Genomic DNA, 25,150 nt, shown 5'->3' with positions numbered 1-25,150 from the left:
GAAGAGAACGCTTTTCCTTCCTCTTAACTATTCGACATTGTCCTCTTTGCTTTCAAGGCCAAGAAGATCACTCCCTTTCTTCTCTATTTAAAGTCAACGCTCTCTCATCAATTGATTAACCGAAACAACTCACTGATGAGGAGTGAAAACTCTGCAACCTACAAAAAATAGTAATCAAGATGGTTGAAAAACATCGTCTCCTCCCTCGAGCGGAAGAAAGCTCACTAACGCTTGAGAATGTCAAAAACAAGCTAGCTAAAGAAAAAGCTATCTGGATTTCTCTTTTCAGTATGTTGCTGCGCATCTTTTTTGATCTGATTTGTATTAGGCAAGTGAGATTTTCAAAGATCTTCAAAGATTTTTATCCTATCTTGAATTGCACTAAACATGTGATGGGATTTTCCACAACCCCAAGCATATTTGAAGGATTTCTAATCCAACTTATTGTAACCTATCCCAATTCAAATTCGGACGACCAAACCAAACGCAGCCTGAGAGTTCATCATTTTATATTAGTTATCAATATTCGGCGAATTAAACACATGAAAATTTGAAAAATCATTTCATAGAAGCCAATTTTCTTAAAAACAGACACCCTCTAAGCATCGATTCTGATTGTTCAACTTTACAAAATGGATTATTAGTTCTTTTTTAAGGCTCTTTTGAGAAAAGATATTTAACGAATAATGCATCAATAGCAACAATGGGTCTGACTTAGCAATTTCTCATCTAGAAAGAAGGTAATAAAACTGAGTAACATTATTACTTTCGGGAAATTTCACCAAGTTCGCCACATTTACCATGGACACACAAATGCACCGCATTTAAAGCATTTTATTGGGTTTTTTTTACCCTTTGTGCTTTGGCCAAAGAAATTGTTTTCTTTTCATCACCCAATTTGAGTGAAATGCCGCTGATGCTGCTATCGCTGAATTAATCTCCACGGTGCACAATACAAGTTCAGATTTTACATTTGGCATTAATTAATAGCAGTAAAGCTGACTTTGCGTTTAAGTTAATGCGTTAGGAACCCTCTTTTGGCCATGTATCCAAGACCTTGCTTAACTGAAATCTGTCCAATTACAAGTACATTTTTGTGGGTACAATAAGTTATACATAAGAAACCGGAAAAGAACTGCCAGATCTTCCCTCACATTACTATACAAGCATCTGGTAGCTATAAATAAAGCCAGTGTCGTACAACAAGCGTGACATGGATTGCCCGCTAAACTCTTGGGCATTGGAAACAACGGGGTTTCCTTTGCTGCCTCCCGATTTCGACTATCCAAGAATGCACAAATGACAAAGACTGCCGTTTGCTTGCCTGAGTATGAAGATGATTGTAGAATGCTGCACCGATGTGCTAAACCACAAAATGGAAGAGCGGCAACTCATGATGAGAACTCCTTAAGCTTGACGAGAAATGCTTCAATCACTCGTCATGAGGAGCATAGAAGCCTCCCTATCTCACTGAGAGCACTGATGTGAGTACTTGGCAATAGTAGCCGCAGTAATGGAACCAAAGATGATGATGATACTGACTTTGCATTCACTTTCTTCACGGCTTTCTCCACAGCAGATGGAGAAGGTACGCCAAACCACTGGAGATACCAGGAAAGGATTATCGACCTTCTCTTTCCATCAGATCCATCAGCGGGCCACCTTCCCAGTTTCAAGTAACTATGCAAATCATCTCTCAAATGCCGAGAACATTTGAAGAGATCTTCCAACCGTTTTCGAAGTGAACCTATAAAAATGGACTGAACAACACTGCCTCTTGCATTGGTGAGCTTTCCACCTAATGATGCCTGAGTGTAGGCAAGAGCAAGCTGCGTAGAAAAGGCCAGTGAGAAACATTTGAAGTGCACATCACAAAATGTGCAGGAGAGAACAGTACATAGATTACACCAATAGGCCTATTGCCAGCACCAGAAATCAATTTTTTGTTTCTGAAGATTAGCATGAAAAGGGATTTTAGCTTGACATACTTCAGTTTATGGTTATACAGAGGGTGTTTCATGCCCCTGATTTGTCCTCATTTACTATTGAGCAGTCCACTCTTTGCACAATGATACAAGCAAGTTTATGCATCAGATGATACCTAGAGCTAACGTGCACACGATCATTGGTGAATTCTTGAATCAGATGTACTTCCTGTCCGATTAATTAACCTTTTGTCCTTCCTGAGATGAATCTGAACAATGAACCAGGAATTAAATGCCTTACCTTTAAACTTGAGACGGAGACTGAATCACATAAAACATCACGATTATTCATAACCAGGTCAGCCATCAATTCCATAGTTGTGTACAATGACAAATAGACCTGTACAATGTTGATAGATAATTATGAGGAGATGAAAATCATTTTAAAGCAGCAATAGTACAAGTAAAATGAGACGCAAAAGCCAACCACTGTTCCACCTCTGAGTGAAGGAAAAAAACCTTGTTTCCACCTCAAATATCATACATATGATTTCAATAACCACTGCTTGGAAAGTACAATATCAAAAGCAAGATACATTTGCCCCCTGTGGCACCACATTTAACCTAGCCATGAAATCAACCATCTATGAATGTATTAAGCGAGTAACTGTCTCTTTCCGAGGTAAATCTTTTTTAAGGTGAATTTTCCAAGGTAGCTTACTACCTGCAAAAGGGCTGGTCTGTCCTTGCTCACACATTCAAATAGAACTTGCAGACAAAACTCTTGGAAATCAACATCTGGTCTGCAGAAGACATTGTAATTGATTAGGATAGATAAGACAAGTACGATGCATGGCTTAGGGACCAAAAGTAGAATGGACTTTTGGGCGAGCAATACTGATCCACAGTTTACAGTTCCCAGCATAACACCAGTCATATAACTGTTTTTCTCTTTTGCTTCTTTTTTAAAATTTTAGGATCATCTGATGGAAAACCGCACACTTACCTGCTATTCCAAGATGGGTCACGGCAGAGCTGTGCAAAAGCAATCAAACTGGGCACTGATGAGAATGTACTGACTAACTGATCAACAGAGATATAATTTCCAGCAGAATCCCCACTACTTGCTCTCGAATTGGTCATACTAAAAACCTACATTAGAGAAAGGCAGCTTGATGCCAAGCACAGCTCAATTCACATGAAAGGAATGGAAGGGAGAAAATGATTTAATGACCTTGTGCATTGCTCGAGATAGCAGCGACTGACACCCTATGGGATCATCCACATATGAACAAGCTCCGACCTTTCGTTTAAGGTATAGGGTCCCCGAATTGAAGGGGTCATTCTTCACACCATATGTCCACCATGGTTTCTCTTTTAAGTTAATAGAAACTAAATCATGAGATATATGAATTCACTAGAGAAAACGAACAAGAGAAATTACAGGGCAGTATCCAGCCACCTTCAGGTACAAGGTTTATGATTTGAGTCCAATATCGAGGGCCACAAACACGGACAGATTTCAACTGCAATGAAAAAAGTTAACAGACTGATAAGTTACAGATTACCCAGTTATGAATGAGCACAGAGGATTGGACAGAAATCACCGATTTTGTATCCTTTATTTATTTTTATTTTTTTGGTTTGTGAAGAAACATGCAGGAATCACCAACCATTTCAAGGTCTTCCCATGGTGCTTAGGTATTACAAACCCGCTCTACAGAAACTACCACAATGATATCCACTATAACAATTGAAACAGATGAAAAGCTTGGCAAACTATGCAATATTCAGCAGTTACTTGACAATACTAGACTCTAGGAAAAATACCAAGGCCACGAGAAGCATGAAGAGTGGCACGTTAAGCCCCAATATGGTGTCTGATGAGGGGGTGAAAAAATGAAACAGTTGCCTTTATTGACGAGGTCAAGTTTTAGAACTACTTACAATAGAACGCTCTGGTAGAATGCAAGGGGTAATTTCGCAAAAACTAGTTTCCGAATAATTTTCGCTCTCCTTTATAGTGACCTCAAGAGGAGCATAAACGGGCAAACCAGTGTCAACATCGATTGTCTGAATCCAGCGAGCTTCTGTGGCTAGAACATACAAGTGTCTGAATGCCTGGAGAAGACCATCACTTCATGAAAAATCACTTGATATTGTGACAAACAGCAAAATTCACACTTCAGTCAGAACAGCAGGAAAACTGGGTTTAATGGACAACGCTAGGGGTGTAAAAAAACCCGGAGCCGGCCCGACCCGAACCGGCCTGGCCCGGCCCAAAAATTCACCAAATTTTCGGGCCTTTCGGGCCAGGCTTCGGTACTGTCCGTGTAAGGCTCAAGCCGGGCCGGCTTTTTTGACACCCACGTTTTCTTTTTAATTTATTTTCTTTTCGTTTTTCCTTTTTTATATTCTTTCATTCGACAAGCTTGTCAAGTGCTTTTGATTCTAAAAAAAAAAAGAAAAAACAAGAAAAAAAAGAATCCTACCCGACCTGACCCCGCCCGAAAAGTTGGGGCATATGTAATTCGGGCTCGGGCCGGGCCGAGCTAGGTACTATTTAGTTTTGGGCCGGGCCTATACCCGGCCCATTGACACCCCTAGCTAAAAATAGCACTACAGATGGAAATTTGCAAGTCATGCAAAAATTTGGCCCGAAAACTCTTGACACAAGATGCAATTTAACACGTACAGCCTTCAAGTGAAACAAAATGCAACTAAACGAGCAGAGGTCTTCAAGTCAGCATTTTCAGGGAAAAAAATACCATAACATGATTTTGTAATTTCTTGGGAGAATAAGTAATAGACTACTCTAATTACCTGAAGATGGCAACGGTTATCATTTGGTCCAGCAGGCAAACTTGGATAGAGGGTAATCAGCAAAGCAGCAATCGAGCTGTTGCTAGTAGAAAATGTGCGCATACCTCCCCCAAGAAACAAGAAGCCAAGAGCCAAGCTTATCTAAAATGAGGATGAAATTGGTCAAGCTATTAGGTAAAATCTAGAGCGGAACGATATCAATCTGGAAATTTCTCCACTTGACTTTCATGGACAGACCATTGTGCCATTATAGGGATAAATCTATGGCAAGCAGATTTGGAGGATAGAGATACCCGATCCAACTCATCCCAGGAAGAAAGATCAAATACACTTGCGTCTAAAAACTTACTGCAGAGATTCTTGAAGCTTTTTGCCAAACAAATGTAAAATTTAATATCAAAAGAGCACCAACTACCATATAGAAACATCGCGCAAAAAACCTCCATTGTCATGTATCAACAAACTAATGACGAGACGAAAGCTCAGCAGAAAATTTCAGAACCGTGCAAACTTCTTCCTTTTTTGTTCTGCCTCCTAATTTACTAAATTATAGACGAGGTAGTCCACTGATACATCACCATATGATATTTTTACTTGGGATGTGTTATTCGACATACACCAATATGAAAACATAATGCTTTGTGGATACACGAATCTGAATTACAGATTACTGACAATCAAATTAAACAATCTTCAACACAACTAACTAGGGGACAAACTTACTGTCATCTGTGTTCCATAATTAGAATGACCATCAGCTAAATTTCGTCCTCGGAGAAATTTCAATAAGCGTAACGTTTGTAAATGTCCAGAACCTGCCATCACCTGGTCATCCACCACGTTAGTAAGAGGGAAATGGCAAAATTCAGGAACAGAAGGTAGTCGGTACAGAAAAATCAGCAACACACCACAGAAAGAGAGAGCACAATAAGATGAAGACAAATCTCCAGTGTGCCCCTATCAACATAATCGGCCAGCCCCTTGGGAAAGTTGCTTCCACTAGTAGCAGCAACAGGCTTCATCTGTAGCATCAAACATAAGTTAAAAATCATAGATATAGTCCTCATGTGATTACAGCCAAGCACGATTTCAAACCTCATTTAGGAAGTAGACTGCATATTCATACAGCAACTCCTGCGCATTTCCATCCATGGTACCAGCAAACTTAAGACCTGTCCACAGCGAATGCTAAAACAAGTCAATGAAAAGAAGATGTATTCGCTCTGGACTTTTTTCTTTATCTTTTCTTTTCTTTTTTAGATTGGAAGCTGATGGGTATTAATTATTGCTTAAGAAAGCACTCAAAAAACAACAATGCTATAAGAAAGCAAGTAAAATGGAAAATGCAGACAAGTAGCACAAGCCAGTCACGCAAGACTTTAGAGATCTACTTTACAAGATATACAGCATAAAGAAACAGACAACAGAGACACTGGACAAAACAATAGAGAAGACATTATGACCTTACTAAAGAATCAATAATCTAATTTGGCGTCCTTTGGCTGCTTTAGTTTTTCTAGGCAAAGTTCATTATGCTTATATACTGCTTGAAGATCTGACAGCTGATTTTAACGTATCCCAGCAACAAAAATACAAAACTGCATATCCAGAGAAGAATATATTACCAAGAGAAATACATGCTCCAGCTACTATATTTATGTATGCCTGAACAAGTGCCTCTACATCAGTCTCCATGAGATTCCCAACATCCTCTCGAAGGCCTTCAACACCAATTTTCACTATTTCAGGCACCTGAGACTCAATCCACTTTTTGGAAGGATGAACCCTACATGACAGATATTTATCACCATGAGTATCTCTAGAGAAGAACAATTGCACTTTAACTCCAGAATTGCTCGTTCAAACAAAGTTACCTGCTCCACATGATCATGTTTCGAGCAATAACTCGAAGCATTATGAAGTCAGGCCTTACATATTGCAAATCAAACTGTGTGCAAGGAATTGAAAGCCTAGATAAAATCACCTCGGATTCAGTCTGTTACAGAAATATAAAAACTCCTTAGAAGATACAAGGTAAAATAAACACGATAAGCAAGATGTTATGTTGCCATATCCTAGCAACTAGGACTGCTTCTACAACTTAACAGAAAGTACCTTTAAGAACATTAGAGCAAGGGCAACAATAGCCCCAGGTGCAGTCACATCAACATTGAATGCCGCCGTATCCATCATCTATGATAACATTAGGAAACAATATATATATATATATATATAAGAGGAAGTGATGACAGCATTAGTTATCTTAAGACACCGCTTGGAGCCTATACAATCGTATCATGAAAACAGATTCTAATCTGAAGCTGACTTAACAGCTGGAGTAACCTGCCCAAATCCCCGATTGTGTTCCTCTGTTAAGGGTGTCAACAAATAAGATCTTTCCTGAAATTAGGAAAACATTCAACTACTTATTAGACAAATCATGGAGAAATATCTCATGAAATACAAGGATCAAATTCATTGAAGATCTTTACATCCATAATTTTATCTGACCATTCATAGGACAAAAGTATGTACATACATTGTGAAGTTCTTTGCCACCAATATAGTCAAACAGTCTATCAAGCAAAGTTTCCACAAATCCAAGCATGTCCAGGCCACGCCCTTGAATTCAATGATAGAATGTTAGGTGCATGGGGAAACCATTATTTGACTGAGGTTGCAAAGAAAAAAGTAACTTGCTAAATTTGACATGACACCACGTACCAAGCGCAACAAGACCAAATGAAAACCCTGCAGAGACGGCATAACCCTCTCTTTCAAGCACATTGTCTCCACCACTTCTTCGACCTATTTCACTCTGCATAATTTATGACAACCAGGTCATGCAATGATAGCAGATGCTTTGATAGGATTATCTTTTGGTTATTAGCATCGTATGACAAAGCTAGGCCACATTTCAAAAGGCCTGATCAAAGCAAAGATTAACAATTTCACAGGTAGCAATGTACTACTTTCTGATAGCATAAAGCAAGAATATGCAACTGTCTACCAACATTTACAGCCAAAGCTCAAACAAGCAATGGGAATTTGACATACAGAGGGGTATCAACCTAGTGGGGTCTACAAAACATGGTAGAGAATGCTCCTGCAATCATAGTCGAAGATACCGGTTTAGCATAATCTCAGGTAACATACTTTGTTATATGTGGACATTAAGCGACAAATAAAGACAACAAGCATTGTATCCATAATTAACTTTAATTCACTTATATACACGATACTTGTGCAGTATGCTTACTTGAGGTCAAGCAACACTGGCTGAAAACATAATGCCATCATAACTATCTGACTATAGTGATTAGAGGACAAAATCATTCTGTTACAACATACAATAGCAAGAGGCAGTAAAAACTTCAGTAAGACCATGCATAATTAATTGTATAAAAACCAGTCCAATTTCACACTATCAGAAAGGCAATCAATCAACTTCAACATAGACTAGCTAGATTATATAGATATGTCAGTACTAGAACAAAACAAAAGAACATACCAAAAGAATTTGCATTGTTTGTGGATGTGCTGAACCTTCAAAAAGAAGCCCCACTGACATAAGTGCTGCTGACTTCAGAGTCAAATGAAGAGAGTATGAAGTTCCGATTAGCATTTGAACTAATTCTTTGGAGTAACAAATCTGAAATAGTTTGCTAGCTAGCCGCATTACGCAGAAACGACCTTAATATGGATCTTTTTCACAGAAAAGACAGAAATAGGAACTAAAAACTGAAGAAAGGAAACGGATGAGAGAACTTTAACACCCTTATGCTAATATTCCAACGGGTACAATTCACAAAACTGCCAGAGCATCGAGACATTTAATTCGCAAAATGCCAGGATACACATACGTTGATAAATTATCTGATAGTAACTGCATCAAGGTGCAAACCTGCACAAGTGTTGGTAACTCTAACTCGGGAAAAGATGATGGATGCCGAGCAGGTATATGAACATAAAGAACCTGCAATACAAAAGGCCAGTCATATAGAGAATGTAACTCTTAACAAAAAGAGATTTGTAACCTAATAACTGATTGAACAGTAAATATAGCTCCACAGACTTCTTTTCTTGTAAACTACAGCGTAACTTTGTGATGCAGCAGCATCATCCTATTTTCTAGTATTTATAGTGTTTTCTCTTTATTTAGTCTTTACAAGGGCTATTAGGGTTAATAAGTGGTCACGTGATAGTCATGTGAAATTTAATGAGCTCCAATGGTCGAAATCAAAAGCAAATTATGCTAGATCAAGCGTTGAGATTGTCTCACATCTGCAACCCTTAAATAGGCCTTTATGTCACCTTGTCATTACATATTCATCCAATAAATATCATTGATTCTTACTAAAACCCAGAATAAGATTTCTCTGTTCCAGCTTTTTATTGTTCTTTTTTTGATATTTTGCTTCTCCGACCAAAGTATCAATGCCCCTGTTAGGGTTCTCCCAACATCACTTTGACTTTTTCCAAGTATTAAAAGCTCAAACTGCTCTAAAATCTCAAAATAAATTGGGGATGGGAGAACATCTCAAGACCTCAGAACCACCATGCAGCTATTGGCAACAATAACCTCCAAGATTGATGGAATACTTAGATTATATTTCGAGATGAAGATGCACTTCAATGAATCTGATAGACATCAATATGGGTGATGAAATAAGTGAGCAGTAGTAAAATGGTGCAAGGAAAAAGATTTCACCTTTGAAATTGCTGGATGCATTGTCCCTCTATAAGAAGCTGCCAAGCCCATCATTATTCCCACAGTAGTGCTTTCATGGTCCTACATGCATGAAGTATCACAACAGAAAAGAGAACTTAGCGGAATACATAACCAGACAACTACAAATAGACAGATGACAAGGACAAAAGACAACATCATCAGAAGAGTTGAAAATACAAGACAGCTATACCAATATTGATACTGAAGAAAATCAATCATACATTGTAGGTTGAACAAGAAAGAGCGCAACCTTATGAATCGCAGAAGTTCTAGGGGAATTTAAAAAAAAATTGGAGAGATGTCCTATGTGATTAGATGGTTGAAATGCAACCATAAGCGGATTATACTCTCTATACTCCATAATAGGACAATAAATAATCAGAGAAATTGGAGAAAAATGGTTCCGTTGTCCAAGCAATAATCGAACAGATTGGAGAAACTAGATAAACCCCTCTAAATTGTTCAATTTGCCACAAAAACTTTCCCACAGTTTCATTTTGTCAAGTCCAAACGCTTCAAAATGAAACCATTAGTTTCCATTAATTTTACAGATTACAGCCTGCAGTGTGCCCAAAATACCCACACGAAACATTCCACCTCCACCACGCAAAAAGCTCCTACAATGAGGTCCTATGAACTTTGCACGGAAATTTCACTGCTTGGAAACATCGGAGTCAAAAAGCACTATATCTGTATCAACAACTAGACCAGCAAATCAACAATGGAGGCAAATGATTTAGGCAGCTATGACTTCAAGCAGAATGCCTAAATTGACAACTAATTAATGCATGAAAGGCTTGTCAGGAACAGAGCCCATGGTGCCTGAATAATGTGGCAGTCTGAACAACATTCTATCATGGGGAAAGAACAGCTCCAATGGTTTAGCCGAAGTTGATTGGCCAGGACAAAGCGACTCTCGGGGCCAAATTGGCTCCGGAAATTTTTCTGTAGCAGTGGTGCCTGAGCGAAACATCTGAGTGACCAATTTAACTCAGGCCAGAAGTGACATCATCGACCTCTAGTTGGTTCTGATGGCACTAAATGGTGATCAACTTATATGTGGAAAATGTTGTTACGGTTAAAGATGTGGTCACTAGGCATCAGAAAAACAAAAAAAAGCAACAAATCTAACTGCATCAGTGTGAGCATCTATAAGCCAAGCCCCGATAAGCATGAAAGTACACGACTCAAATCGAAACAGAACGATGAACCTCGTTCTCAAAGACAGAGTAGCAGAAGAATAAACCCTCAAAACTGAAATTCGAGTGGATCATAATGAAGGGTGCAGAATATAGGATGGAGATGCTCACGAAGACCAACGTGAAAGTACAAGCAGTGAATGGTGATACAGAATCAAGGAACTAATTACCTATGATGATAAATCAGTTTGATGACTGATTTTTGTCTATAAAACCAATTTCTAACAAAGATTGTTTACCTAAGAAAAAAAGAGCATAGATGCTACATGGATCTTCCATACTAAAAAAAGAACAGCCATTTTAAAATAGTCAAGTACTTCAATCCAAAGTGAAATAGGTACAAGCATAAGAGTGAATAAATCTCAAGGAGCATGCACCTGTGAGAAATACTTGTATATGTCGCTGATACTTAAATCACGTAGATATCCATGCAGTCCCAAAGCAAGAAGAAGACCTGCATGTACAGCATTTGGCTCTTTGGGCTTGTTATATATTATCCATGTTCTTGACACTTTTCCCTATTTGAAATAAAATACCCTCATCAGATGCAGTAGAAACATAGACAGCATATTTGCAAAAGAAAAGGGTCAATATTGCATTGCGATGTAGGACCAAAAAGCCACCATAGTGATTTAGAGATGCCTCATAAGCTACTTTAAATTACAATTCAGGAATAAGCTAAACAACCAACTTAAAACATAAAAAGAACTACTAGCCGATGTTTCATAACATATATAAGCAAATCAAATTTCAGAGATGGATACCTGAAGCGGGGCCAGCCTTAGACCAGCGGCAACAGCATTATGAAACTCAGGCCAAGATTTAAGTTCTTGTATATTCCTCATGTTTGGATCCAGATTCACCTGCAAATTGTCAAAACATGCAAGAAGAGACAGCAAGGGCCCAATCAAACACATGGCAAGGAAAGAAAGCCAATCAGAAGAAAGTTTGACTAGATACATCCTGCCAAAGTATCTTTTCCTGTGTCATTGGGAAGAAAAAAAACTCTAAAGCACATCTCATCAAAAGAGTATAACAAGTACATACAGTTGCGTTCTGCTGGGCAGGTAATCGACCGGCTAAAACAAGCTTTGGCACTGTAAAGGCCTACAAGAATGGAATAAACTTCTCTGAGGGCAGAAGACGAACATTCATAAACTTCAACTGAAGCTGATAAAAATGGAACATATAGTCACCACAAGAAATGTGCTATACTTCAGTCAATAGCGTATGAATAGTGGCAAGAGTGAATGCGCCACGACCAATGGGAAGAGCAGTGGTTCTTTGTGCAAGCTGCCATAACTGAGCCTTCAATTGGGAAGAAGAGCAGAATATGAGCAATTTATCGGACTATCTACAATTTGTAATTCTTGGAGAATATGGACAACCACATTATAAATGTTCCCCAGACCAAGAATGGTGACAAATGTATAGCATAATCTAATGGTAATGATACAGGAAAGCATACAACATGTAAAAACAAGTGCTGGTGCCAACTAGTCATACAACCAATCAGCTATTTGGGTTCATTAGTTGTTTACTCAGCTTTCAAGGTCAAGCTAAACTAGAATAGATTAACAAGCTGTTTGGCCCTTGGCCTGATAAAATTCCCAACTCAAGCGAGTCATAAGCCTAAGCAAGTGGGTAGGTTTGGACTATACTTAATCTAAACATCAATGTATCAAGCAATCTCTTCCTTTAGGCAGCCCCCTTCCCCTCCCACTCTCCTCACTATCTCAGAAACAAGCACACACTAGATGCACCAATTAGTAACCACTCAACTCCTTTTCATTATTAAGGTGCTGATGTAGAAGTAATTTCGGAGAGTACTTTTGTTTTCCTTGTGGATATTTGAACAAGGTCTCTGGATCCAACACAGGGGTTACTTCCTTCTTTTTTGGCGACAAGATTGAGTTTACTTTAACCTCTTTAGCCTAAACTTATTTTCGACACTCTGTCATTTTCCTCAAATCGCTCTCTCTGCCAAGGTCACACATTTCAATTCAGGGAAACAGTGTGCAAATTAGGGGAAAGGCGCACACATCTAATCCTCCCCATAACCCACAATGTGGGAGCCTCATGATGCCCTTTCTGTTGCTTTCTAATGTCATGTTTGCTGCCCATATCAGATAGCCACTGCTCAATTCTTCCTAGATGAGCTTGCGTATGAAGGTTGCTAGATTTGCATTTGAGTAGCCTCAAAGATGCAGTCAGTGTATCTTTAGACTTTGAGGCAAAACCATTTGGATCATCATCTGGATAGTTCAGGAAAACCATGTGTTATTATCATAGGCAAATTTTGCTCGTATTAGATTGGCCAGTGACTTGACTCAAGCCAATTTGGTCTTGGTTTGGTTTTTAAATGTAATTAAAGTGAGTCAAGTCTCAATCTTAATTCTAAAGAAACTTTTCTACCCTTTCAAGTCTAGTTAGTATTCTGAAAATATATCCCAATCAAGATCAAACTGAGTTCTGAGCATTCAAGCAATTAGCTATATCTATTTGCCTCGATTACATCTCTAATTGCTACTAGTAATTCATATGACATATACAATGCAGAAGTATTTCAAAAGAAGAAAATATGCCTGTTGGAGGTCCTGATCAGAAGCACTAGGGTTGACAGATGTTTGAATTGCCACGGGTCTTGCAGAGCTGAGGAGACGCCTAACCTGATGGAAAAAGAAGAAATATCAAGATCCCATCAAATCTAAGTTCCACCACATTTAGAATTGAGATGCCATCCTAGCGAAAACAGTTAAAATGAAGAAGTTGCCAACGAACACTTCAAGAGCAAAGGTGCGATTAATGCCACACTTCCTATATTCTCATGGAGGCCTGCGAAGCAGAGATGAAATGAAAATTTCAGATATGAGCAGGGGCACCTCTGCTTTCCTTTAACACTTTTAATATTTTTAGATATGTAGTGATAAGTCATCTGGCACTAGCCTTGGTTGAAATCTTATGTCTTTTTTTCTGACATTAGCTCATGATCCTATTAACGAGCTTATTTACTTATCACATGAAAAAACATTTATCACACCCAATAACCAAAGGAAGGATTTTTTTTAGTTGAATGTAGCTGTTGGAGTATGTCCCACATCGGTTGACAACTAGTCCTAAATACTCTTTCATGTGGTCTCCCTCTCGTGAATGTGGGTGGTCAAAATTCCAAGTGCCGCTCGTAATTCAGCTTGCACGTAAGAGGAGGTGTTGAAGTATGTCCCACATCAATTGAGGGTCCTAAATGCTCTTTATATTCATGTGGTCTCCCTCTACCTATGAGCTTAAGCTTTTAAGATGGACTTCCTAATAATAGCCAAACTGAAAACTACAAAAACACAAATTATCTAAACCTAAATCACCCAAAAGATGAGCATTGCCTATAAGATTTGAGTATTGTAATTGAGTAAGAGAAATTATGTCCTTCACTATTTGTAACTTCAATTGTTACTAGCCTCCTTTGCCTTCAACTCGAAGGAGAAAAAGGACAGACATACAATTCAACCCTAGGAGATAGGTGAAGTGCTTCACAGTATTCAAGTTATCAAAGCTGTTAATGACAATCCATAGAAGAGTCAGAATGAGCAATACAAATCAACCCCCCCCGGGTAAAAAGAGCGATCACTACCATGTATTAAAACAGCGAATTCACACCAACACTGGTTCAATCACTAAACAAAAAACTAACCTCATTCAGCCGCAAATCCCGGCCATACCGCAACTGAATGCAAGAAGTAAAGATATGCTCCATACCATCTGTGACAGATCCATCAGTCGAATCTGCATCCTCAAACTTAGCATTTTCCGAACCAAATGAATCAAAAATTACACTTGGAATTGTCACAGGATGCAAATGAAGCATGTAGGGAGTGGACATCTCAATCAAATTCTCGTTTGCTTGTGCTTCTTGTACACTCGCTTTGCATGGCTGCTCTATACGAGTAAGGGCAAGATCTTCCCGACCAAGAAGAACATAAGCAGCAGCAGGCCAGTCAGTAGGAGGAGATTCTCGACACTTGTCCAAAGCCTGAATAGCACAATTTAAACGTCACGAATCAGGAATAATACACATCCAATGAATATGATCAATAGAAGTTCAAGGGATGTCGGTAACGATGCCACCGCAAAGCCCCAATAGGAGGATGAAAAACTGTTACAAGCAGTCAATAAACCAAGAACTCTACATCCATCTCATGATCAAATGCAGAAACTAGTGGCAATTGCCCATAGGGAAGAACTTCATTAAAATTTCTGACGTTCTTTGCTGCAGCTTTTAGCACTGGGACGTTAAAGAACGCTTGCCTGACGAATAGATACTATTAGCCGCACAGGGTTTTGCAAGCATGTTTATGTTGCAAGATACCATAGAAGATGCACTTGATATTGGAAAAGTGTGAAGTCGTGATGCATAACTCACATGTCGCAAAGGAAGAGACACACCAGGAGGTAGGCTGTCTAGTTGTTGCAGTCCAAATTTTTCACCGACCATTGCCAAGACAGTATGCTCCTCAGCAGTAGAATAAGATCCCATAGCAACATTACAGCAAACTCCACATGGATGATTACCTCCTATCTGCTGGGCACCGAATAGTAAACTATAAAAAGAAACTATTTTTTTGGCTCGGCTTGCAGCAAAACTTCCCTCTTTACAAACTAAAGGTGGAAGATCATTGGTATCAGCAGAGCTAAAACCATGTTGCAAGCAGTTTTCAAGCCATCTGAACAAATTGGGTGGAGATCTTCCAGACAACGAAGAGTTATGCATCCCAAGATTATTGAAGAGATAAGGAAAATCACGAACATAGTGATCTAGATAGCACTCCTCACCCAAAAACTTGGCAATTTTGCATAAGAGAACTCCTAAAAGCTCCAAATCCCTGCAAAAAACATCGAAATCAAGATTGCATAGTTATACAAATAGGAGAAACTAATATTCAGACACCGAAAGTGGAATTCATTTTACTGAAGAAGCAACAGGTGAGAAACCACAATATAGAAAATTTAGAGTTGATAACACTCAACACATTAGCAAAAAGGTCAAGATAATGATCCAAATTCCAGGCATTAATCATCACAGTTCAGGACATGCGGACAAAACTTTTGATAAGCAAAAGATGTATATTCAATTGTTGCAATAACAGAGATTGGCCATACCCATCACTTATGCACACACAACAGAGATTTCCAAAGAAGCTGTAGGTACTTCAGAATTAACAGATAAAAACATAATAGCTTCTTAAAAACTTCTACTTGCCAAAATTATTATCTTTGAACAAAAATAACAGTCAGCATTAAGCAAACCTTCTAACTGAGCTGTAAATTCTGAGTTTACCGCATCTTGTGAGACAAGGGACTTTAAAGAACTCAAAAACTGAAATCATTAGGGGAGAATGGCCTTTGTCATAAGTTTTGACAACTGAAATGCAGTTGCGAGACTCTGATAGACCTAAAAATGCTAGAATTTTTCAAATAAAGTAACAGCACTTTCCATATAAAGTTGCAACTGCATTATATTGAAAAGACCATCAATTCCAGAAATGCCCTAGCGCCCTCGTTTCATCACATAGCAGGCTTCACTTCTTAACAAGCCACCCAAAACAGAATTTACCACTTTAACCACATCCTATTTGATGCAGTATGTGCAGCTGCATAAAAAGGAAGTGGCGCTGGAACTATTATTCTAATACGAAAAATACATGAGCAACGATGGACACTGTTTGGTTCAGCTAAAGAAAAGCCATCTTACAAAAATAGGGTTCATAAAATGTCGGAAGATACTATTTTGGCCTTCCCAGAGAATAAAAATAAATCATTTTAAAAATTCAATAATAATGAAATATCTTAAATGACTTCAAATCATCACATATTTAAGGTGTTTAGTTCACAGTTGCACAAATGTCAAATCTCAAATGCCAAAAGAAAAAAGGCAAGAAAAAAGCTAAAATCAGGTTGTTCCAAATACACACCATGTGTTTATTGAGGACTGAACTTACAGCTTCCGCAGATTATCAAGTTTGAGGCTTTCATATACTGCATGTAAAGAATCTAAACTCTTCACCAGTAGCTCAGAGTAAAATATGTTATCTTCTGTGGGCTTAGCTTCTGTAACCGATCTACTGCACTCTACTGCCTGACTCTCTAGTTCATCTTGAGAGGAAGCTCCAGTAAAAGAGCTCAGTTTGCAGTAATTTTGATGGAATTGGCTATTCACAAGGAAATCCCATGATGACTGACAAGTTGAAACCGGAAGTTTCTCTGAAATGGATGTGGATCTTCTGCACATTTGCAACATTATGCTGCTAAATGAGACCCATTCTGAGTCAACACTTGAATTGGCCTTTGATAAGTAGGTTACATCATTATCCCCCCAAAGAAGCGCGAGAAAATGATTATAGAGGCTAGAAATCATCCCCTCAGTCATTGCTTCCATGCAATCTTTTACCAATGAAGATGAAGGACTTTGACGTAATGCACAACGAAACATCTGAACAGAAGAACATTGATCATCAGTAATTCATAGAGAAATCCTAGATCTGTAATAGGCAGCACCATCAAATTCTTAGACACATAACATGAGAGACGCAGTCCCCACAAAAGACTTTTTAAGTGCTAGTGCTCAAAGTTACTTAATATACTGTTGGCAAAAGCAGAAAAGATAATAAACATAGCACTTGCACACGCGCAGTGTAGTATCTCTTACAAAAGGAACTCTTAATAGGTATAGCCTCTGGATGGGATGGATACCCTCCCCGTCCCTGTCCCCCATATCTGCCCTGGCCCAGAGCCTGGGTAGCTATTTGATTCTTTATCCCATTTCTGCACCCATGTGGAAACCCAGATTTGGCGCAGGGGACAAGTTACCCTTTCCATTTGACCCACCATGGCTTTTTCAACCCAGTAATTTCTTTTTGCTTAAAGACAAGTAATGCAAAAAGTAGAAATAATTAGCGGAAGAAAGGGATGAACCTGACAAAAGCAAAATAAACCCTATGTTGTTTACCTAAACAAGCATTAGCAACTCCATTTCTCCTACTAGGCAATATTGACAGGCATAAAATGACTACAAATCACAAAGCACGTTATAAAAGCACACTAATAATATATTTGATGAGAGATTGCACTAATTCCCATTTACATAGATCTATAGGATAAGTATTTTTACAGCATTTTTTACCCAAACAAGTAGTGAAACTTCTATTGTCCTTTTATCTAGAGTCTTGTCACCAAGTGCCCCTGAGGAATTGTAACCATACTTAGGAAATGTTTTCATTGCCAAAGCACAAATTTTGACAAACTTTTACAAATAGATGTTTGACAAGATCCTTTTACTCTTCCTTACTCACATGCAGCAATTTGAAAAAGAAATGACATAATATGTTCGCGGCTGACTTTTGTGTCAGTAGTGCACAGGGTTGGTTGGGGATGGACCCCATTACCCACCCGTGCATGCCTTGTCCCACAATACCAGGCACACTTTTAGCTGCTATCTCCAACCCACTACCAGCAAAAAGCTTCCCCCACCCCCAACCAAAAGAAATGGTTATTAAAAATAAAATAAAAAAACAGGCGCCCCAACCCCACTACCCCAAATTCGCAAGTATCCCGCAAGCACAGTTTTTTGCAATACCTGTAGTCAACTTACAACTCAAGGACCTACAGTAGGTGAATGAGATAGTTTTCCGTGCATGTTGATATACCTGCCCATTGCTGATAACTATATTAACACGCCCTTCAACGGCATCTGCTAGTCCAACGATTTTTACATCATGGGACACTGCTACATTTGCTGAGAACTCCACGTTATGCAGATGCCGACACCTACTCAGACAAGAAGGCAACAAATACCTACATAGGCATAGCTTCCCTGACTGCAAATACCACAAGCTTAAGTTAGGAATCTCACTGTATCACATACAGCATGCAACATCAAACTCCCGGACACACTACAGTTCCATGATGCTGGCCCAGAATTTCATGAAACTCAAATAAATTCTCCCAAGAGCAACTCTTAAGTGCAGATAGCATATAAGCCATACTTTAAAGGCGGGGTATAAACTGCAGCATTGTGTGTGATTTCTTACATAAAATTTTTGTATGTCAGCAATCTACACGAGTTTTCTACACTGCTAATTAAGAAGTTAGCTATCCTGCTCTCTAAACTACTTACTACGGTTATCTAGGATTATGGACAGAATACTGTCCTCCAGAGCTCAGAAAGAAATCACAACCAAGAACCAAAACCTATCAGGCAAAAGTAATCATACTGATCAATCTACGCAAAAGACCATTTCATTTAAGACCATATCCTTCAGCTCTTCAGAAGAGTCCCATGCACTGAGCATGTCAATTACAAAATACACAGGGAAAAAAGCACTAAAATTCAGATGAACTACTTATGCGTGAAGCTTACATAAAGAAGAAGGGTGTTTTCTGGTGCCAACACAATAATGTCCGTATGAGGAAGAAGTCCCACTTTTACTCTGCGAGTCATAACTAAAAATGAGTTCAAATATTATAGCATATATAAGTTCCAAGATCTACTCACACATGCACGCACACGCTCAGAGCACCCTCCCCTCCCCACCCCTACCCCCAGCACGCACGCATTCGCACATGCCCTCTCTCACACACACACAGAGAGAGTACTCCACCCTGGCCGTGTCACAACCACCGGGGCAGCTGATACAGCAGGTATGCTCCAGCTCATGTCGGGCTTGACATCAAAAAGGACGTCGCTGTTTGTTTCATAAATTTGAAGCCTTAAGGATAACAACTTCTTCTGTCCTTGTAGAAGAAAACAAATTATTGGAGTTGTGTCATCATCAATTGCCATAAAAACCTGTAACAAGGAGGCAGCAAGGCTCAATAGAAAGCACCATCGATGTACAGGAGTGTTCGGTTTATAATTTGAAAATTGTGAAGGGACAGTAACTTTTGTCAATAGCTTATAGGATGCTCAAAGATCATAACAAAAAAAAAACAACTGGAGAATATGTTTGAGTCAATGAATATTCCATCGAACATGAGCTCAAAAAGTAAAATTCCAACCATTAAGACCTCACGAGGATGGAGTGAACGATAGACCACTCAGGGTAAAACTTAGAACCAAGAGATAAACGGATGGACGACTTGATCGAGTTATAGAATCATAGAATTAAAGGTATATTAAATATCAAGAATTCAACCTAAAACTACATTTTCTTTTCTTGGTGAGATAAACCTACATTTAACCAGCCAGACAAATATCAATATGCCTTGACTCAATTTGCTCTATTTTAACTGTGCCTCAGAATTCTTGCAACATGATGATCCGACACACGGGCCAATACCAAGCAAGGAAGCTAAAAAGGCAGCTAAAGCAAGGTACTGCATGGTCTTGAAAGCATTCACATGTTACTATATAAGCCAAATAATTGACCAAGAAAACAAGGATGCCGAAAATTCCCTACAGAGAAGTTCAGAAATTTTTGGGTAACTTCTGCGAACTGGACAGAAGTTAGTCGTTGACAAATGGCTTCTTCAACTGATTTACTATACTTTTTTTAGTCTATCCTCCAGTTTTTATTGTTTGAGTAAGTTAAGATATTGCTTGAGGCACCAAACTACCTCACGAATCATTTGTTCTGAAAAAACAATAAGAAAATTGGCACCTTACAAGCAGCCGCATGAGCACCTTTTCCCTGCCAAATTCTGTGGAAGGAGAACTGTTTCAGCTGAACTCCCACAGGATTTACATCTGGCAAACTAGACATCGCCTCATCTGCAGTAGGATTAACAACTTCTGCCACCCATAAAGAGTGTTGAGCTTTTCCTGCACAGTAGTTGATTATGATTAGCGCAAGTGGCCATCAGCTTCCTATATCAACAAAGAGATAGATGTTAAGGAAACTAGTGCTGAAACCTTTATTATATGACGCCATCAAGGGTACTTGATCGCTGGTCCATATAGTCCTTTCGTTATAACCCTTCATTATGGTAAGTTTTCCTCTGTCTTCAACATACACAAACTAGACGATGGACATAAAGAGTAATTAGCAACAGAAAGAAGTACGATACAGCTATTATTCAGCAAACTGAAATAATCAAATAAAGGAAACAAGTTTTCCACAACAGAAAAATTCAAGAGGAGATCATACTTGTGGATCTTCCATTGGATCCTTGAGAATCAAATGTGAAGACAACAAAGCTGTATCTCCCTTCAGTACGTTAACGAATGGACTCATGCAACTAAAATTACTTTGCGGACTATGTCCAATTTCTCTTCTAGGGTGCGAAGTGTCACAAGCACCAGATGAAAGGATTGATGATGAGAAATGGATGTTATGTGAGAAGTCTCCTTCTGCAGCTTGCTCCAGCAGTAAACCAAATGGAAGAGGCCAAATTGAAGAGATGGACTGAGGAAGGGGGATCGTCACGACTTCACCTATGCAAAAAGAACCCAAAGTGGATTTTAAAATGAAAGAAGTCTTTAAGATCCATAGAGGCAATCATTCAAATTAGAAGGGGGGAAGACAAAGTTCGTAAAGCTTTCAAAAATGGGCTTAGTCGCCGTCAACGAATATCATTATGGCTTCACATGTGCAAGGACATCTGCAAAATTAAGATTAAAACTTCTATTTGTCCTCTGATTGAGCAACATCAGTTATTGCCATCTCAAACCAGGCCACATGGATCTGAAATGTACTACCACAATACCCTCTAAAGAAGTTGCTTTTTATGTTGGCAGTCAATCCCATAGAGAACCTAATATACTATGAGTGGCATTGCTAGGAAAAATTAGTGAATGAAAATACTTTGTGATCACAAAAGTCTATACGTGAGTTTCTAAAAATATTTCATTCTATAAAACCGGAATTCAATAGAGAATCCAACTCTACCTCCTCTAAAGCAATGCTCATGCATATTGCATGATGTCCGAACCACGAGCCCAGAGCTCGGACAGGAGAACCCCAAGACCGAACTTGAGATCCCAACACCTGAATGCTGGATCCAGGACCTAATCCATGATCCCAGAACCCAATGCCAGACCCCTCACCCGAGTCTCCAGCTCTTGGACCCAGAATCCCCACAGCCAAAGCCTGTACCCTGCATCTAGCATCCAAGGGCTGGATCAAAGACCTGGCACCTAGACCCGAGACTCAAAGGGCTAAATCCAAGACCCCAATTTCAGGATCCAAGACCCTAGGCTATACAAACTAGGATCTGGGACCCCAACCGTCAGAACTGAGGGCCCAGGGACGCCCTCGAGAGCCCAGATTCAAGCATAAGCAGGCTGACCGAGAACCCCACACTGAATCCCAGAGTCCTAAGTCCAGGGGCTGAGGCCCCTAACCCAGCCGCTAGGTCCTAAAGGTGCGGTTCCTGGACCATCCTCAATGGGTCCTAATCCCGACAACTAGGTCCTGACTCCAAGGGTTGGTGTATCAAGCCCCGAGGGGTCCTAGGTTGTGCATGAACCCATATTATTTGCCAAAAACATTTTTCAAGGTCTTCCTGAAGGCTGTTACAAATATAGGAAAATGAGTTCTAGCTCATTTGAAGATTCCCACCAAACATGAAAAGTTAATACCATTTCCTCGAAAAATATTTGCATTGGAAAACACTGTCTAGCAATATCCAAAGTCCTCGAAACAAACAGACCCCAGGAAATACATTTACTGAACAGCGTTTCCTACTGACCTGAAGCATTATAGACTGTCAAAGAATCGGCTTGCAAGACACAGAGGAGCGCCTCACCCATATCACCCAGGTGACACCAGCATGCCTAAAATTGAATAATACCAACAATCACAAGAAATGCTTAGCGATAAAAAGCTAGTTCTCATAGGAACAGAAAGATAGTAGGAATTAACTGTCAAATAACATCAACTCTGCAGATTCAATAAAGATCAAGAGAAAAAACAATGGACTCCATAGGAGATAAAGCAAAATTGAGCAAAAGAAAGTACATGAGAGATCTTGAGAAGGATTAAGACGGTATTTGAATAATTCATTATAGAAACTCAAAATCATATGCAGAGAAAGTTAGCAGGTGGTTCAACGGGGAAGAAATGTAAAGCAAAATAGAGGAAACAATAGCTATCCCTCTGAAGCACAGAGTAGACTGAGAATACGCAATCAATCATTTTCATTACTGCAAACTTAGTGCAATGGAGACTTCACCTGAGTTGCTTTAATCCATGGATTGTTCCAATGCCGAGTAGAACTTTGTCGCATTAGACCTCTGATTGAGGACTTAAAGGACACATGATTTATAATTCGTGAAACTTATACGGGTTTTATTTTGTGTGTCGCTGACCATAAAATTTAGGAATGGATGGAAAGTTAAACAGCTAATGGAGCAACAAACAGGTCCATCCTGAGTAAACAATTTATAACGGAAAGAATAGAAGAATATTCATTTTCTTATGACAACAAGGATGACTGCCCTCTTATATCCAATTAAAAGGGTTGACTTGAATAGCTCGTGGGTCGAAATAAAAGTAGATTGTAGTTCCAGTTCAAGACTATCTAAAACCTTTGAAATTTACTATCTTGAGAGCCTTAGTCATCAGAAGACACCTTATTGCACATTAGTAATGATGTCATCCCTATATACTAGTCCAAAGAGTCTGGCCTTTATGTGATAAAATGAGAAAATATCAAACACCCTCCACACATTTCGCCCCAACACCACCTTGCATCCTCTACTTTCAAAACTACCACTTTGCATCCCTCTCTTCCATGGTGAAAGAGTATCAGTGCCATCAATTTCATGACCTAACAGCACAAAGCATAAATCCTTGCTGAATTATTATGTGCTCTACATTTCTAGATCCAAAATCACTTCTTTTGAGGGTTCTGGGAACTATGAAGTACATGAAAAGGGTCTGGCAAAGTCAGACAGTTGACATCATAGGCACATAAGCAAGTGTATTGATGATATTGATTGCTTAGACATCTGACATACCGTGATGACTGGAGAGGCTACTGTGAATCTTTTATAAACTCGTGAACCTGTAGTCCATATGATCCTGTCCGCAGCAAGTTAGAAAAAGAAAAGTAAGATTACTGCTGCTCTATGTACTAGCGGTGGCAAAACTCAAGGTGTCCAATTCCCTTTTAGCATTTAATTCAGTAGAACAACAAAAACACGCCAGCATTACTGCCAAAAATTTGCCCTATTCATAGCATCAGAAAGACCAAAACAAAAGGAAGTACTCCCTAAACACTAATAAAAAGCGGAGTTCCGTTTTTTAATATTTGATTGGGTTGAAAAGTGTAATATTACACCAGAACGTTTTCAAACGTATATCGTAATATGAGCATACGTTACTTAGCCTGACATATTTCCTCAGATAAATTTGTAAAGCTCAAGTGAGTCATCTTCCTCCGTATACAGGACTCCTCCACCACTAATATTTGTGAGTTCATGAATGTCCCGTCTTTTAGGGAAAAAAAGATTTTCTACCAGTAAATTCATCAAGCATGATGTTGATGATGGAGATACGGGTTTAGAAAGGGATATGAACAAGCCAGAGAAACAAGCAAAATCAATGTAGTCATCAATAAGATCCTTCACTTCAGGGGCCAGCTAGTGGGAACTCTCACTCTCATAAACACACTAAAAGCACTCCTAACTTCACTTTTCCCAAACATATGGACAGTACGATGACAGTTTTAATGTGCTTCTCATGTACCGGTACCGGCCTTTGGGTCCGATCAGGTACTAGCGTGATTTTCAATAAACTTGCATCTCTTGTCTGTTTTCTGAACTAACGACAAAGTACCAAATTTTATGTGGTAAATGATTTAAGCCTATACCTTGGCCTTACCTGAAAAATAATATGTTATACCCAAGTTATTTTTTAAAATTATAATTCAATTGAGTAAACTCGAAGAAACATCATTTCCGTCGCGTACTTTTTTAAGAATGACGATATATTACTGTGACAAAATCCAACATTCGATCTCAATAGCATCACCGAGACGCCAAAAGCAAAAAATGATCCGGCGAATGAACTGCTATTTACCTGTTCCCTCTTATGAAAATCTCGTGATCGCCGAAGCCGCTCGTCGAGGCGCTTTTACCTGCTTCTCGAGCGACATTGGAGTCGAAAAGGAAGTAATCGTACTTGTCGGCGGAGTCGTCCTGGGGCTTGCCGTCAAGCGCTTCGGCCACCAAACCGAAGGGCTTGAACTCGCCCAGGACATTTAGATGCCGAACCCCGGGGGACATTGCCGCGGAGCTGGATCACAAGCCCGACCGTCTCGACTCGGGTTCCCAAACGAGGGCACGCAAGATTGTGTCGTGAGAGACTGTGAAGTGAAGCTGGTGATCTGCTCCGTCCCGCCAATTTTTGGGAAACTCGGACATGGCGTGGCGGGGGTTTCGAATTGAAACCCTACTGAAGTTTGCCGTTTTGGCAGGGATGACAAACGGGCGGGCCGGCCCCTTTGTCAGGCGGACCGTACCTGCGCCAGGGGCCCAT

At 39.4% G+C, this 25,150-nt stretch overlaps 1 protein-coding gene across 7 annotated transcripts; it reads right to left on the bottom strand.

The window, feature by feature from the left end:
- Nucleotides 1-1,003: 1,003 nt before the first annotated feature.
- Nucleotides 1,004-25,050, bottom strand: LOC115743713 (anaphase-promoting complex subunit 1). Of its 7 annotated transcripts, none has more exons than XM_048278666.1 (37): nt 24,692-25,050; nt 23,629-23,692; nt 22,359-22,443; nt 20,816-21,102; nt 20,581-20,686; nt 20,330-20,490; nt 19,331-19,518; nt 19,090-19,159; nt 18,377-18,547; nt 16,673-17,163; nt 15,097-15,556; nt 14,368-14,706; nt 13,265-13,348; nt 11,895-11,987; nt 11,727-11,786; nt 11,444-11,542; nt 11,057-11,197; nt 9,460-9,540; nt 8,653-8,724; nt 8,260-8,331; nt 7,473-7,566; nt 7,288-7,370; nt 7,080-7,148; nt 6,864-6,941; nt 6,623-6,744; nt 6,374-6,534; nt 5,844-5,920; nt 5,657-5,770; nt 5,472-5,573; nt 4,749-4,889; nt 3,873-4,046; nt 3,388-3,451; nt 3,160-3,299; nt 2,929-3,077; nt 2,650-2,731; nt 2,227-2,325; nt 1,004-1,829 (listed from the first exon to the last, which is right to left on the bottom strand). In XM_048278666.1, exons 1-37 carry the CDS (start codon nt 24,895-24,897, stop codon nt 1,440-1,442), a joined length of 5,469 nt encoding a protein of 1,822 aa, XP_048134623.1. In that variant the 5' UTR covers nt 24,898-25,050; the 3' UTR covers nt 1,004-1,439. The 7 variants fall into 7 exon arrangements, with proteins under 7 accessions (XP_048134623.1, XP_048134624.1, XP_030534487.1 ...); XM_048278667.1 differs by having other exon boundaries at nt 2,650-2,728; nt 2,932-3,077; XM_030678627.2 differs by having other exon boundaries at nt 7,092-7,148.
- Nucleotides 25,051-25,150: the final 100 nt, after the last annotated feature.

This window comes from Rhodamnia argentea, chromosome 5 (assembly GCF_020921035.1).
Source record: "Rhodamnia argentea isolate NSW1041297 chromosome 5, ASM2092103v1, whole genome shotgun sequence".
NCBI classification, from domain to species: domain Eukaryota; kingdom Viridiplantae; phylum Streptophyta; class Magnoliopsida; order Myrtales; family Myrtaceae; genus Rhodamnia; species Rhodamnia argentea.
This window is presented reverse-complemented; position numbering and strand designations above follow the sequence as displayed.